Source organism: Dermacentor variabilis, chromosome 10 (genome assembly GCF_050947875.1).
Source record: "Dermacentor variabilis isolate Ectoservices chromosome 10, ASM5094787v1, whole genome shotgun sequence".
NCBI classification, from domain to species: domain Eukaryota; kingdom Metazoa; phylum Arthropoda; class Arachnida; order Ixodida; family Ixodidae; genus Dermacentor; species Dermacentor variabilis.
Window position 1 is genome coordinate 65,701,983 of NC_134577.1, and position 15,600 is coordinate 65,717,582.

Genomic DNA, 15,600 nt, shown 5'->3' on the forward strand with positions numbered 1-15,600 from the left:
CGTTACCAGCGGTCATAGTCAAGCTATACTAGCGCGCAGCTTGGCTACGAAGCGAAGGCTGCGGAAACTAAGCGCGCCTCTTTCACCGCTGCTGGAATTAGTCCCGCCGTTTCGTTACCGCTTTCTTACGCGGGAAAGAGAAAACAATATCTTTGTCCTGAAACAACATACGTAACGTTCACCGGGCAGCTGTTGGCATTTTATTGTATCTTTAGTTTGCTTTTTCGAGTTTTCGCACACCCGAGACCGTCGCACGTTTTGCACGTTGATCGAACGCAGAATGGCGCGCCCGCATCTTCTGGTGAGTGTCTGTCGCTTGCTGTCCCGCCAATCGACTCCCCTGAGAGGGTGTTGACCAAATTCGGCAGCGAAAGACTGTTGAAGCACACGCGCAAACACACGCAGAGTGTTTGCAGCGTCCGCGCGGAAACCAAGCGAGCCCTTCTGGAAATCGCAACCTTCTTCATGTACAAAACGAGTGTCGCGAACGGACTGCTGCGCCGGCTCTACCGACGTCAGCGATGCCGCCATGTATGCGGCTGCGTCGGAGTTCCGAAGCAGGCTGCGATACCCGCTGTTCAGAACTTGTTTCATATTGGATGTAAATAAACATTGATTCACGCCGATGTAATTGTATCTGCCTTCACTAAAGTAAAGGGGTTGTGCGAGGTTGGCGAAACCGGTGCCGAGCGCGCCCGGTCTACATTGCGTACGAATACAATCATGTGCAGAAGCTCCGCCCCCGTCAGCTTTCGCTTCATAGTCAGGAAAAGTTGTCCGCGAGTTGAGATCGAGCCTTCGCAATCGCCAAGGAACAAAGTTTAAAGGGACACTAAAGAGAAAAAATGAGTTCACCTGTATTTGCAGAGTATACCCTCTTACAACACCATAAAGAAACACCGCTCTCACCGCGAGAGGACGCTTGGTAAGCCAGAAAACGCTCATGAACTTAAGACGGGCGGCGACGCCACCGTGGGATTCCCGCACCAGCTCGCCGTGAGGTCACACGTTTTGACTACGTCAGCTAGGCTAGTTAATTATTTATGGGCAAAAAAAAAAAAACAGACTACACTGTGTTCTAAAGGAGCCATGGACTGAACATGGCAAGTTTCGATGACTTTAACTGAGTCCAACGAGGTCAAAGTAGGAAGTATTTGTTTTTTAATCCGTGTCGTCACACTGACGTACCGGCTCTCCGGTTTCGGCGCGAAATTCAAAAAACTTACAATTGACCTTCATTTTTTTAATAATCAGTCTATTATCGCGAAATTAACGACAATAGAGTTCTCAGACAATAATTTATCAGTATAAACTGATTTGCTGTGTTTGCTTTAAGCGTCCCTTTAAGCGGCATGACTTGCGTGACGCGTACGGCGCACTGCGGAGGCGGGCAGCACAGCTAACAGTGGCTCGCCAATGAAGCGCTGCTTGTGGACAAGTAAGTTGCGCTGCTCGAACCTGCGACCTCCAGTACCAGGTGCTAGTGCGACGGTTTCAGGTAATAAAAAAAAATATCACGTGTTGTCGAGAGCGCAGTTCGAATTCTTGAGATGCATTGCTCGAACAGGAGGATATTATTTGCTGGCGGCCGCATTTCGATGGGGGCGAAATGCGAAAACACCCGTGTGCTTAGATTTAGGTGCACGTTAAAGAACCCCAGGTGGTCAAAATTTCCGGAGTCCTCCACTACGGCGTGCCTCATAATCAGAAAGTGGTTTTGGCACGTAAAACCCCAATTATTATTATTATATTATTTGCTCATAATGGCAAAGCCTTTAGTGCAATCCAAGAAGACAGGGACGTGACAGAGACACAGGACAACGCTAACTTTCAACTGACGTTGATGCCCAAATGTGCAAACGCGTGATAAAATAATTAACAAGAAATGAGTAATTAAGTTTTTGACCAGGTACCTTACGGTGCATATCGATATTTACGAATTGTAGCCAGAGAGATCATGAGGAGGATGCAGCTGGAACCAATTCTCAGGACGACGCCAGCCTCGAGATATTAATTCCCCAACATCGCGAAGGAATAGATTACTTTCGTGCTTCAATGCATAAAACGGTGTTTTGTTAAAGAAAGTATAACTGCATGGTGCTACAGTGCTCGTTTACTGAAAGTTTGTGATGGCGCATGTCTCGAAAACGATGTCTTCCACAAAATTATTCTCAAGTTGATATTCATGGCAGAGTGACCGGCTGCAAATTGTTAATTGCGATATGCGCCGTAAGGTAATTAGTTAGAAACGTAATTGGCGAATTCTCGTTAATTAGTAAATTGCGCATTTCAATTTATTGTTCAAGTAAGGCTGGTCTACTCCTCGAGTAGACCAGCTGAAGGACTGGAAATTGTGCTATCTCCCACTGACAAAAAAAGAAACTGCAATGTCAGCGCGCATAAATACCCAGTGTAATACCCAATATAACTGGTCTTCTTAATTTATTTGAGTCTAATTGAAAATATATTCTATGTGGGCAGCACGATTCTGTTCTATCTAGCGGATTACTTTAAATAGGCAGGCGTTAATGCATGATCAATAGAGAAGGTAATTAAGCAATTAACAAAGTTCAGCTAATTACCCGTTACTGTGCTGCCAACACATGAGGCGTGCCAGTTGCTCGCACCACTGAGAAGTGAAACCCGTAACAGTGTGTCTTTTGGTTTAATTAAATGCTTGGCGCATAATCTCGGTCGCATAGCGATATAGATTATTTTATCGGTTAGTTGCAAAGCAAGCTATGTGCTATCCCTGGAACAACAGCTAAGTTGTACGCAAGTTCGCATAAGATTAGGGTGAATATTCGCTTGTGACAACAATTATTTCACTCAAGATTCGTTTTCAACTGTGTTAACCAATAATTGGCGGATATAACTTAACACACATGACAGCATCGCCGGTGTAACGGTGTAAAAGCACGAAGTAACGGTACAGTGTACAAGCTAAATTAAAATTGCGTGCTCCGAACAGAGTGCGAAGTGACGCTAACAAAAGCAATACATGAAGTTCCTAACCGAATTAGAGTAAAACTTTAAAGCTTGCTCGTTTCCACGACAGCGTAACAAAGAAAAATGTGCCGGCTCGACGTACTGACGTTGCAGTTCCTCTTTCGCATTGGACATGGTCTCTCGCATCACGACAAGATTTACAGCATCTGTTGTTAGCTTCGCCGCATGGGACTACTGCTCGCCGCAAAGCCGAACCACGTCAAACCACTCCACGTGGTGTACGCTGTAGAAATGTAGAGCCAGTGTCACTGCTGTCATCAGTTAAGTCATGTCGCGCCGCGGAACATTTCAGTTTCAGAAACCCAATACCGAGCAGAGAAATGCAGTTTGGCCCCCAACCAGGCTGCCTAGGTACAAAGTAATCTTGAGACGGCGCAACAGACGCACATTACTTGACACCAAGTCGTCCAATATACCGTCGTGATGACAGCGACACCGCAAAGTATAGGCCCCGCGGGCTAGGGAAGAAAGGAAGTCGTCGTCTTTTCCCCATCCCGTTTTCGGTCTCGTCTCTTTCGATCGTTTTCTCACAGCAAACACAGCCGGGAGAGACAACCCCGATCGCGTATACATCCGTAAACGTGCGTCCGTACTCCTGCTTCTTCTGCACACGCCCCGGGAGACACATAGTCAACGACCGGCCGGGCAGCGCTGAAAACCGTGAGGCTCGTGGAGAAACGGGGAAAGCGGGGAGACCCTTTCCGGCCGCAAAGAAGCCCCGGGTTGAGAGCCGTGCGTGCGGGGGGAGGGAGGGGCGGGTGATTCTATAGCCTCAGCCTCGGGGCTGTCACGGAAGAAGACGCCGCGGCGACATTGAAGGAGGGAGGGGGGTTGGTACGGAGCGGCAGCGGTGTCGTTAATCGAGAGCCATTTGTCCCCCGCGCTGCCTCGGCTTGGCTAGGCTCTTTTGCGCGGCTCGGCCCCGGGCTCTCTTCCAGTGTCCCGCTCCTGTCGAGCTCCTCGAGCCCTTCCCTCGAGAGAACTGGGAGCACGAGGCGAGAAGAAGGACGCTTGTCTCAATCCGCAGCTTCTTTTATTTTATCTTGTTTGCGTCTGGTGTGCGCCTGTGAGTGTGTCTCCGGTGTTTGCATCTGCGGCCTTTATTTGTCTCTGTACGTTAGTTACACTCTGGCCCTCGCTGAAACGCCTGCGCTCTGTGCCTTGGTCGTTCTGTCGTTCACCCCCCCCCCCCCCCACTTCTTCCCTCGGGGATTTCTGTTCGTCGCCTTTTCCTCCCGCTATACCACAGTCCCCCCTCCTTGCGTTTGACGCCGCTGTCTTTTCGCAGCGCGATTACATCTTCGGTTTCCCGCTTGAATGCGACTGAAGAGATCCTGGCGGGGAGCGGCTGTTTTTTCCACTAATGTTTCCATAATGGCCCGTTTTATGATTTTTACGCCCCCCCCCCCTCCACCCCTTTCACTCAAGTCTCTTTCGAAGTAAGTGTTTGCTGTCAATACTTCACGCTTTATAACAGTACGTAAGGGCGGCGATTAGTCGCGGGGCACTCAAATTGGCCACTTGAACTCGAGTATATGTGAAACATTAAAATACGCAGGTTTGTCTGTCTTGCGATATGGCAGGGTGAGGCGCATTTTGCTCTGAGCTATTGAGATTTTTGTAAAGACGAGGAGCTCGTTTTCGCCCCTGCAATTCGCAGGGTATGGTGAATAGACCTAGTTGTGACCAAGGTAAAATCTGTTGAAACAGTCTCGTTGATAATCTTTGTTCTCAATCGAAGTGTTGTTTCTTAGACAAATCTTGCCTTGTTCAGTGCTGCGGATATTGACTACTAATAATCCTTCGCCGGCCAGGCGGTAATCTGTCATACCTCCGATTTTAATTCGCGATGGGATCTCACCGTGAACCGTCGGAAGTCGAACAAAAACATGAAACCTCAAAAAAAGCACTTCGTGTAAGAATGCAGACAAGTACAGCCGGCAACCAAGAGCGATCAGTGTGTTTGCATAAGAAGGTTTGGCGCTTTCAGGATGTAACTTTCTTGACTATCACTTGAATGTATATCGCGATGGTATCCTCAGTCAGCCTTGGCGCCTCAAAATTTGCGAACTGTCAGTGAACATAGCCTTGGGCTTAGCCAAAACGGGGAGATGGGTCGGACCAAAAAATGCTTTGTGTGCTTACCATGAAATATATTTGACAGTATACTGCGGCGGCCACATTTCGATGCGGGCGAAATGCGAAAAACACCCGTGTACTTAGATTTAGGTGCACGTTAAAGAACCGCAGGGGGTCTAAATTTCCGGAGTCCTCCACTACGGCGTGCCTCATAATCAGAAAGTGGTTTTCGCACGTTAAACCCCATAATCCTTAATTTGACAGCACTGCGCTTGGGCCGATGGGCGGGACGCGCAAAGGCTGCGCACGTTTCAAGAGGGGTGAATATGCGAGGTGGAGGAAGACAATAATGTTTTGCCAGCTAATAGTCCGAGCGATGTTTTGAGGCAACAACAACAACAACGTCGAAGACAGAGTGGGAGTTGATCCGCGCTATCTGTGCTACTGCGGCAGAAATTTAGGAGGGGGGGGGGAATGAAATTAGGAAATTTGTACGGAGAACTTGGAATCAGCGAGCGCAAGACAGGGGTAATCGGAGGTCGCCGGTATAGAGGCCTTCGTCAGGCAGTGAACGTAAACACGGTTTGATGCTGATAATGATGATCTGTGCTACTGTTATGTCGGTGCTAGTTACCTTATCTTGTAATACAAATGTATATACTAGTTGTAGTGGGGATATTATTGAATTATATGTGTCGCACGACCTGTGCCGAAAGTTCATGGACTATTATTGTTTACAGCGTATCTTATGCTAAACGCAGTTTTTTCCCCGGCCTATGTACTTTAATGATCATGTTATAGAAATCGCGAAGTACGTAGGTAATCCAAAAATTAATAAAGACTTGGTGATCGGTTGTGTCGTTTTGTAGCCCACATGGTTTTAAATATGTCTCGGGGAATAAAAAAACAAGCTGAAAACCTAGAATAATGAGAAGGATTTGTCGTACGATGCATTCGACCGAAATAAATGGACGGAAGCAAAAAAAAAAAAAAAAACGAAGCCGATAATCAGTAAAGTTAAACGAGGTAGCCACTTTAAAGAAAGTTATGTGCTAACTAAAATAATTCGTTAGCTTCAGCTAGACGTGGTGAGCTTCAGCTTGAGCTTGACTTGCTGTGAGAAACCTTCTTATGAATTGGTTGGAAAAATTGCAAGGACTACTAATCTTTCGTTTTTAGTTCCTTTTCTGGCTTATAAAGCATCCACAACGCTTAGCTTCGTAGAAGGATATTTTACTGATAGAGCTAACAATATTTTTCCTTGCAGCGTCCCTTTTAATGAGATACACAGTATTCTGTAAGGGTTCACATAGTAGACATGTCCATTTCATCAGCTGCTAAAGTGCTGATTGGCTGGGTGCGTCCGTCTATTTCTGACTCGTGTCCCGGCCCTTCAATCGTAGCTTCAGCAGCGGACAAAATGGACATGCATGCTATGTGAACACTTACAGAATAGCGTTCCCACCTCCCCCGTAGTCGTGTTTTTTCTGCAGACTAATAGCCATGTACACTGCGTGCATAGTGAAGTTAGTACGGAGTCCAAAACACTATTATTCTCTTAAAGTGCACAGTCTGAGCAGGACGTAGTGCGTGATTGTCTGTACATTTGCTTGTAAATAGTCCCAGCGCACGCGAGGCCAAAGCCATTCGCTATAATGGCGTTCGACTGTGTTCAAAGCAGGAAGCCACTGTCTTGATCGTTTGGGGCGCATTTATGTTCATAATATAGAAAAACATTGAGCGAGAAAGAAAATTTAACAAAAATATTGAAGTAACGTGTGTAGAAGTCAAAAACAACAAAAAACGTATTTGACATTTATGCGTAGGGAAAAGCAAGTGTGACACGCTTGAAACGGGCTAATTAACTTACCAAAATAATTTGTAGCTTAAAGCGATACATGCGTGGTTTATCTGACCTTTGTGGACATCCTACTCAATTCACAACACAGCGATATTTTCTGGAGTATTGCCCATACGCTTTACTTTTGCGATACCTTCTCCTTCTTTCTTAGTTATGCTGCTGCAAAGTCTTTCGCTCCATTTTTAATATATATATATATATATATATATATATATATATATATATATATATATATATATATATATATATATATATATATATATATATATATATTAACAGAACTTGAGCATATTGGTATAGGGAGCAAAATTGCCTAAACATAATTACCTTCCAGACGTGAGTAGAATTACATGTTTCTTTTTCTTGTGGAGAAACTTCATTTGACTCAGCGGTTGCCTAAAGGAGACCATTGTTTCACATTTATTTGAATTGTCATTATTTTGATTCTTATATATTGTATGCAGTTTACAGCGACCCATTTTTAGGCCTCCTTACAGCCACATCACATCTATATTTGCAACTCCATGTGATCATTTCATTACTTACACAATTCATTACCATATGTCATGGCCCTCTTTGGCCATAGCTGGCCCTTTCGCCATTAAACGTGATACATCAAAAAATTATTTGAATTAAAAATGTAAGAATTAAATGTTTCTCTAAACGTAAAATGAGGGTGTGTCAGTTTCCAGTTTGTGTAGTAGGTAATAAAGAACCACCGTAGATAGCACCAAATAACTTCCTTTGTTTTTGCAAAATAAATACTTTTTAGTCATTGTTGCAACATTCGCGCTGTTAGGCGCACTATCTGACGCAAAATTTGTGGTTCCCGTGGCATGCCCAAAGCTGCAGCGTGGTGCCTGTTTGAATTCTGTTAGTACCTCGGAAACATTGAACAGGTCTCGATGTGTCTAAAATTGCAACCAATGCAAGGTAATGCGGGGAGATGCTTATCAAGTTGATAGGAAAATACTTCTATTAGGTAGACGATGCATTTGCAAAATTGGCGATGATAAAGATGTGTGCTAATCGCAAAACGCTACAACGAAGGTCGTTCCGTCAGAGTCTGTTGAATGGGCCAATGTTTGTAGTCTAGAACCATTGTTTGATTTGTGTTGTAATTTCGCAATTCATGCTAGCGGCGATCACTACACGAGGGAGGAGGCGACTTTAACGACCAAGCACGCCCGATTATAATCCCTTCTCGCCAATTATACGCGATGGCACATGGCTAGGAATCGCTGCCCAAACACGATGTTTTTTTTTTTACGTGGAAATAAAAATGTTCTTCATGACGAGTTGTAACAGAGCGAGTAGGACTTTTACCACTATGGTAGCACAGAAAAAATAAATAAAAGGGCGTGAATCAACGAATTTGGGCATGCACTGCATTGATGGAGCACTCACACATGCAGGGACGTCAGGCTCTGTGTCTATCCTATAAAATTAGTCTGCAGCTGCACCCGCTGACTTTAAACATTTGCCCAGGGCGACGCATGAGGTTGTCATTGAACATTTCCCATCAAATCCAACATCGCTGATCGAGAAGCAAGCGACGTGTCATGACCGGTTTGGCATGTGGGCACACACATTTTTTTTTAAAAGCCAAAGCTTGCAAGTTCATGGCGCTTCCGGATTATGTGCTTCCATCGGCTTCCGTTTTCATCTGGTTCTGGCACCAGCATCCCGAAACTAAAGTCTGATCATTGAAGGCACCATTTCCTCAGCCACATAAGCGCCCCGTAGCCAAACACCACGTCATTACTGGCTCTTCATGCCTTGAGCCGTCGCGTATAACAAGACGGAGAACTTCATTTAACAAGAACAGGGACAGCACAGGTTCACAGGTGTACTGGCACTCACAAGTAGTCGCCAAGATGCACTCGCATGAATCCAGAGCATTGCGGTGGTTGTAATGGTCTCCGCACGGCGCAGAGGGTCCATCGCACGATGTGGTGTGGTTTCTGTAGGGGTCCCTATGGGTCTCCAAGACGTAAAGCCAACGACGTGGTGAGCAGTTCTTGCTGATAATTCTTGTTCATTATGCAGGACATATTACTCTCTTTCTATCCCTCGGCGCCTTGTAGTTGTTGTTCAGCTTTGGGAAAGAAGTCGTTGAACACTGCAACGCATAGGCAAGCAAGCCATGGGGATGCGACACTTTGATGTGAGCCTTGACGAATGACACTTCATCTGCTCGCATTGCCGCGGTTGATGCCTTGAAGGTGTTTTCACAGATCCCCGGAATTGGCATTTGAGGCTGGCGATGGCGAAAAACACAGGTCAAGTGTGATGACACTCTCGGGTGATAGGCTGTCATACTTGGTGAATGAAGAGGCAGGCGGATACAAATCAATGAGTCGATGGCAGTTGGGGGTATCCGTGGTCTTCTTCAAACGAAACAAATGATCTTGCGTCGGAGCATAGATTCAAGGCTTCCACTCGAGCCGTACGCGTGTAAAAGACAGCAGCAACTATACGGCCATGTCACTCTCGCCGAGGTGAAGTGCTTGTGTAAACAGTGCTACATTTCGCGCATAAATTAGTCATTCTTTGCGTTTATCAAAAATTACGGCTTGTAAATGTGCGCGATTAGATTACAGGACCTCAGGTCCCTCGGTACAGAACCCCGTGAGATTTACATCCGACGGCGCGAATTATGACAATTCCCTCGATTAACGCGGACTTCAACAGCTCATTAGCGTGGCGTGTTAATGAAATGCAACGAAGAATCCTGCATACCATAAAGGCGCAACTTGAACGCGCCGTTCTCTCACGTTACATGACACCCCAGGGAGCACGGGCAAGTAACAGCGTCACGTGATCATCCGGTCAAGACGACCTTACAGCCTGTCTCTGTCCTCCGCCTCCACTAGAACCAGCTGGCCCGACTTTCCGCGGGACGTCCTTCGATGACGGGACGGTAACTGAACCAGCCGAATTCAATGCGTGCCGCTGAGAGAATGCGCAGCTCAGCCGCGTACTCACCTGGGCGAACTTGAGTGCCATGGGGCCGACCAAGCCCGGCGATGCGTCCATGCGGGCCCGAGCAAAAAAACCGTCCTTCCGCCCCGCGCGTACACCACGAGTGCCACCGGCGGCCGAACCCTGGGGTGGGCGTGGCCTTCGCTCGGCGGGGCCCCTCCCACCGGGGGGCTCTCCCCGCTGCTCCCGATTGGCCACCGCGCCGTAGGGAAAAAAACGCGCGCGCGAGGGAAGAAGGCCGTGGGCAGCGCGTCGCAGAGTGCCAAGGGGGTGGACGGAAGTCAATAGCTTGCGGGCCGCGCCCCGCGCCCCATGGTGCAACCCCCCCTCCTCTTCCCGCGCACTCCGAGACGACTTCCTCGGCCTGGATGGAAAGTAGGAACTCTACCTCATTTGCAGAGTAGGGTTGCGTGCCCGGCTTCCCACAGCTACGGGCCGAGTGCGCACTCCGATTGGCCGGCGCCCGGTAACTAGTTCTGTCTGTGGCGAAAACATGGCTACGGGAACCCGAGTCTTGGTTTGACCTCACCCGTGTTCGCTCAGGTCCGCAAAAATAATAGACGACGCTCGTTTTTATCTAAGAAAGAACAAGTAACTTGATGTGATGCTCGAGTTCCGGTGCTCGACCCTCGGTGCTTTGTTTTCTGATTTAACTGCTTTGACGCTAGCGTGCGCGTCACGCTAGCGACAATGTTCGTAATTTTTTTTTTCCTATTTCTGCCTTCTAGGCCTGTTCTACGCAACGTCTTATAACGGGGTGCGACAGTCTTGATGTGCTTGCAAATTAAATCCAACAAACTGTTCCGTTTCTTAAAATGTCAACTCGCTACATTTTTTTATCAGCGTTACAGCCCCCTCATGTAAGATTTCTTTCAAACCGCCCACATAGAAGTTTTTATCAAATATCTGGCTCAACATTTTGATGGGTGCATTTAACTATCCAGAAGTCAGTGTACCCGGAGCAAACGTTTCGCGATGAAATGCTGGATTTGCGCGAGGAGAACATTTTCGCATTTCTTTCTTTCTTTTTGCTCTGCAAGAGAAAGGAATAAAGTAAGTAGCTGAGGTATTTTCTTCTTCAACGCTTCCACAGCAATCCAATTGTAAAATAAATGAGAGTTCCAAGAGTGCCTTGAGTGCGTGACTTCACAGACTGAGTGGGCTTATATACACTCTTGGCAAATGCGGGAGTCATATTATCGACGATCACCTTTGGGTATATTTCAGCTAGCGCTTGCGTTGAGGGGAAGGGGGGAGTTACAACTAGAGTAGTCATTTCCCGTTGCTCCAACCAGGCGTCGCTCATTGCATTACTTAGCTAAGCACGTGAAGTAACCCCGAACGATGATAGATCGATAGCATTTGCGAAGTATGTGTGCAATATTCGGAGGAAAAGAATTCTTAAATAATGCAGTTACGTCGTCCCAAACGCCTCACTCATCGCTCGGCACCAACGCTTTCGCTTTCTCCAGTCGGGGCCGAAAATAGCCCAAAAAAGGACCCCGGCTTCAGAGGTGCAACCGTGCCCTGCCGAGCTTGCCGCATATGCAGGGACTCCGGTCCGCGCAAAAAGGAGCATTCGGTCCGACCCCCGAAACGTGGAGTGTTTGCTTGTTGTTCGAGCACGGCGGGCAGTCCCTTTTGGAAGCCGTCTCGGCGGAGCGGAGAGTGAGGGACTCTTACTGCTCGGGGAGAGGGGCAAGGGCTCGGAGTGGCAGAAAAAAAGGCGAAGGGTTTGCGACGGAAGGCGGCGCATCATCATCGATTGCCGCGTCGCTCCCTTCTCCCCATTAGGGCGTAATTAGTGGCTTCCCGCGCGACGGGCCACTGCGAGTCGCTTTGCAGTGGACGGGTCAGCGAGCGCCGCAGGCAGGCGGGCGGGCTCGCCCGTAGGGACAGTGAGCGGAGGGCGAGGGAGGAGGTTCCAGGGAATTGGGTTTCTCGGGAAAGGAGTGCGGGGGGGGGGAGTAGCCGCGGGGTGTCGCTGCGGTGGCGGAGGGCTTCGGGGCACTGGGAGAAAGGCGGCCAGCGTGCGCTGCTTGTGTTGCACTAAATGCGCATTGCGCTCGCTCCGCCGCGGAGTAAAGTCGGCCCCGCTCAGCCACCATGATAGTCTCGGGTTGGGCCCGGAGTGAACCGTGCGCACTCCCTCGGAGCCAGTTGCGCAGTGCGGCGGTCGGTGTCGCCGCGGTTGCCGCCAGGGCACGCTGCCTTCGCAGGAGCCGGTGTTGCCTCGCATTGTTATGCGAAGGAAGCGTGGCGACAGATTCCGGAGGGCATAGAGGAATAAATGTGTACTACTTGGAACAATTAAGTGCAGGTATGCGCGCATGGCAGTCAAATGAAAAACGGGACGAAATGATGAATGAAATGGCTAAGGCAATAGCAGCAATTATGAGTAGATTAGACATCCTAGAGGCAAACCAGTCACCAGGCAATGGACTCCCCTCTGTTGCGTCAGAAGCACCACAATCCTTACCCACTTCACAACCACCTAATTATATAAGATCAGCTTCTCTCCAACCTCCCGTCTCCCTCCCATGGTCGCACCCGAAATGAGGCGCGCTAAAGAAGGGTTCAGGATATGGCAGTGGAATTGTAGAAGTTACGAAAACAAAAAGTCAGTTTTGCAGCAGTATTTGAAAGACAAGGATACACCGGACGTCATAATTATGCAGGAAACACACGGGATTGCAAAGCTAGCAGGATACAGATCTTTTGGCTATGCCGAAGGGGACACCAGGGCATTAACTACGCTGGTAAAAAGAAACATAACTTGCATGCAGCACAACACAGGCATAACGCACATTGACAATATTCTATTGGAACTCATCCCACAAAAAAAGACAGGACGTAGCTTATTTATTCTCAACATTTATAGTAACCCCATGCTACATAAACACAAATTCAAGAACCTATTCCAGAAAACACTCAGACTTGCTGGAGAAAATCCGGTAGTTATAGGAGGAGACTTTAATGCCCCACACACCACGTGGGGATACTTATATACCAGAGCAAAAGGAAGGGACTTATGGAACGACTCGCAAGAATTAGGCCTCACGCTTGTCACAGACCCCGCCACTCCAACCAGAGTAGGCACGGCGCTAAACAGGGACACAACCCCAGACCTAACCTTTACCAAGAATATTGAAAAGGCGACGTGGCACAACACACTGGAAGATTTGGGTAGTGACCACCGCATATTGGAGTTACACGTCAGAGAAGGGCCGAATAGACCCAAGGAACGACAGATCAAATTAGTAGACTGGGAACTATTTCGTAGAACGCGAGAGAAGACACATCAACGATCAATCGCAGAAATAGAACAATGGACTAAGGAGCTGAGTGATGACGTCAAAGCTGCCACAAAAATAGCACCACCTGAATCTAACTTGGATAAATGCGACAGCAGACTTCTCCACATGTGGGAAGCTAAGCAATCGCTTCAGAATAGACTTAGCGGTCAGAAGCATAACAGAAAGTTAAGAAAGCGCATAGCACTCCTCAACAAAAAAATAGAAGAACATGCTAAGCAATTGACCAAAGAACAATGGGACGAGATATGTAATTCCATGGACGGACAATTAAGCACCGGCAAAACCTGGCACATGCTCAGGTTCCTGCTTGACCATGACAATAACAAGAAAAATCACATGCAAGCCATTAATAAGTTAATACACGCATATGAGGGTACAGAAGAGTAATTTCTCAATGAATTACAGCAGAAATACTTAAAGCAGGCACCCCCTTGCATCTATCCTAGCTACAACGGGAATACAAACGCAAAATTAGACGAGGAACTCACGGAGGCAGAAATCCGCGCGGCCCTACAAAAGTTAAACACCAAATCCGCCCCAGGCCCGGACGGTATAACCAACAAGACTCTCAGGAACCTGGATGATGAATCGATAGCCAAACTAACAGAATACATAAACGAGTGTTGGGTAAAGGGAGAAGTGCCAGCTCAATGGAAGAAAGCGACGATAACGCTTATTCCAAAACCTGGTAAGAAGCTTGAGATAGACAACCTCAGACCAATCTCCCTAACATCCTGCGTCGGAAAATTAATGGAACATGTAATTTTAAACAGAGTAGACAACTTCTTAGAGGATAATACCATATACCCAGATACAATGATAGGATTTCGCAAAAATCTTTCGACACAAGATGCGATGCTCCAACTTAAGCATCAGATAATCGATTATAACACGCGCTCGACAAGGGCCATCTTGGGCCTTAATCTTAAAAAAGCTTTCGATAATGCCAACCACGCAACCATATTGGAAAACATCGAACGAATAGGACTAGGGCAACGGACGTATAACTACATCAAGAGCTTCCCATCAGATAGGAAAGCAGTCATCTCCGTCGGAGGGCTCAAGTCGTCCGAGATCGACATAGGGGGGGCCGGCACGCCGCAAGGCGCTGTCATCTCGCCGATGCTGTTTAATCTCGTCTTGATGACTCCCCGAAAAATTAAATCACATAGAGTCCCTGAATCACACAATCTACGCGGACGATATTACTATCTGGACCTGTGATGGCAGCGACGGATCAATAGAACAACGACTCCAGACAGCAATTAACACAGTAGAGGAACACCTCATAGGAACAGGCCTCACATGCTCTGCAGAGAAATCTGAACTTCTATTGTACCGCCCCACACTTAGACGCAGGCCTCCCAAAGGATACGACAGAAACAAGGCTCATGAGGAAATCAAGCTACAAACCAAGAACGGGCGGAATATCCCAATAGTCAACCAGCTCAAAGTGCTGGGTCTGAAATCGAGAACAAAGGCACAGATAGGGAAACCGTAAAGAAGTTAGACACAAAGATAACAAACAACATGAGATTAATTAAACGAATTACTAACAAGCACCAAGGTATGAAGGAAGAAAGTATCATACGGCTGATACAATCATTCGTAATCAGTCAGATCACATACATAGCAGCCTTCAACAATTGGTTTGCAGCTGAAAAGCGTAAAATTAACGACATGATAAAAAAAACATACAAACTAGCGCTAGGGGTTCCCATCAGTACGAGCACGGATCTCTTGCTAAAGTTAGGACTCCACAACACACTGGACGAACTCATAGAAGCACAACAAACATCTCAAGCAGAGCGACTAACCAAAACCAAAACGGGACGGCATATACTAAGCAAACTAGGAATGAATTATCACAATCTATACGGGGAAAAGAGCACGATAACGAGAGAAATTCGTGACAAACTCCTAGTACCAAATATACCCAAGAACATGCATCCAGGTTACAACGACGGCAGACGCAAGAGTAGAGCAGAGAAAATTATCCGAAGCTTTGGGTCAGACGACAGAGCAACCTTCGTAGACGCGGCTGAATACCCAGACAGAAATAGCTATGTAGCAGTAATCGTAGATCACACCCAAAAACCCCTTAGAAGCGTATCAGTTAATACCAAACATTCCGAGACCGCAGAGGAGGTAGCCATTGCACTAGCATTGGTCTCCACGAATGCTCAGTACATCATTAGCGATTCTCAAGCGGCCATTAGAAATTATGCAAAAGGTAGGATCTCTCCTGAGGCATGGCACATCCTCAGAGTCAATGAAGCAAAGTTCTCCAATGCAGAGAAGAACGGCAGGCAATTGATCTGGTTCCGAGCGCATACGACTCCAGACATT

At 47.3% G+C, this 15,600-nt stretch overlaps 1 protein-coding gene across 1 annotated transcript in view; it reads right to left on the minus strand.

Moving 5' to 3' along the window:
- LOC142559280 (E3 ubiquitin-protein ligase RNF220-like) overlaps positions 1 to 10,019 on the minus strand; it is a 73,010-nt gene extending 62,991 nt beyond the window's left edge. Inside the window, exon 1 of the mRNA XM_075670901.1 lies at positions 9,938 to 10,019. Within this exon, the coding sequence (XP_075527016.1) occupies positions 9,938 to 9,988 (51 nt within the window). The 5' untranslated portion in view covers positions 9,989 to 10,019. The remainder of the gene's footprint in view (positions 1 to 9,937) is intronic.
- Between the last annotated feature and the right edge of the window lie 5,581 nt (positions 10,020 to 15,600).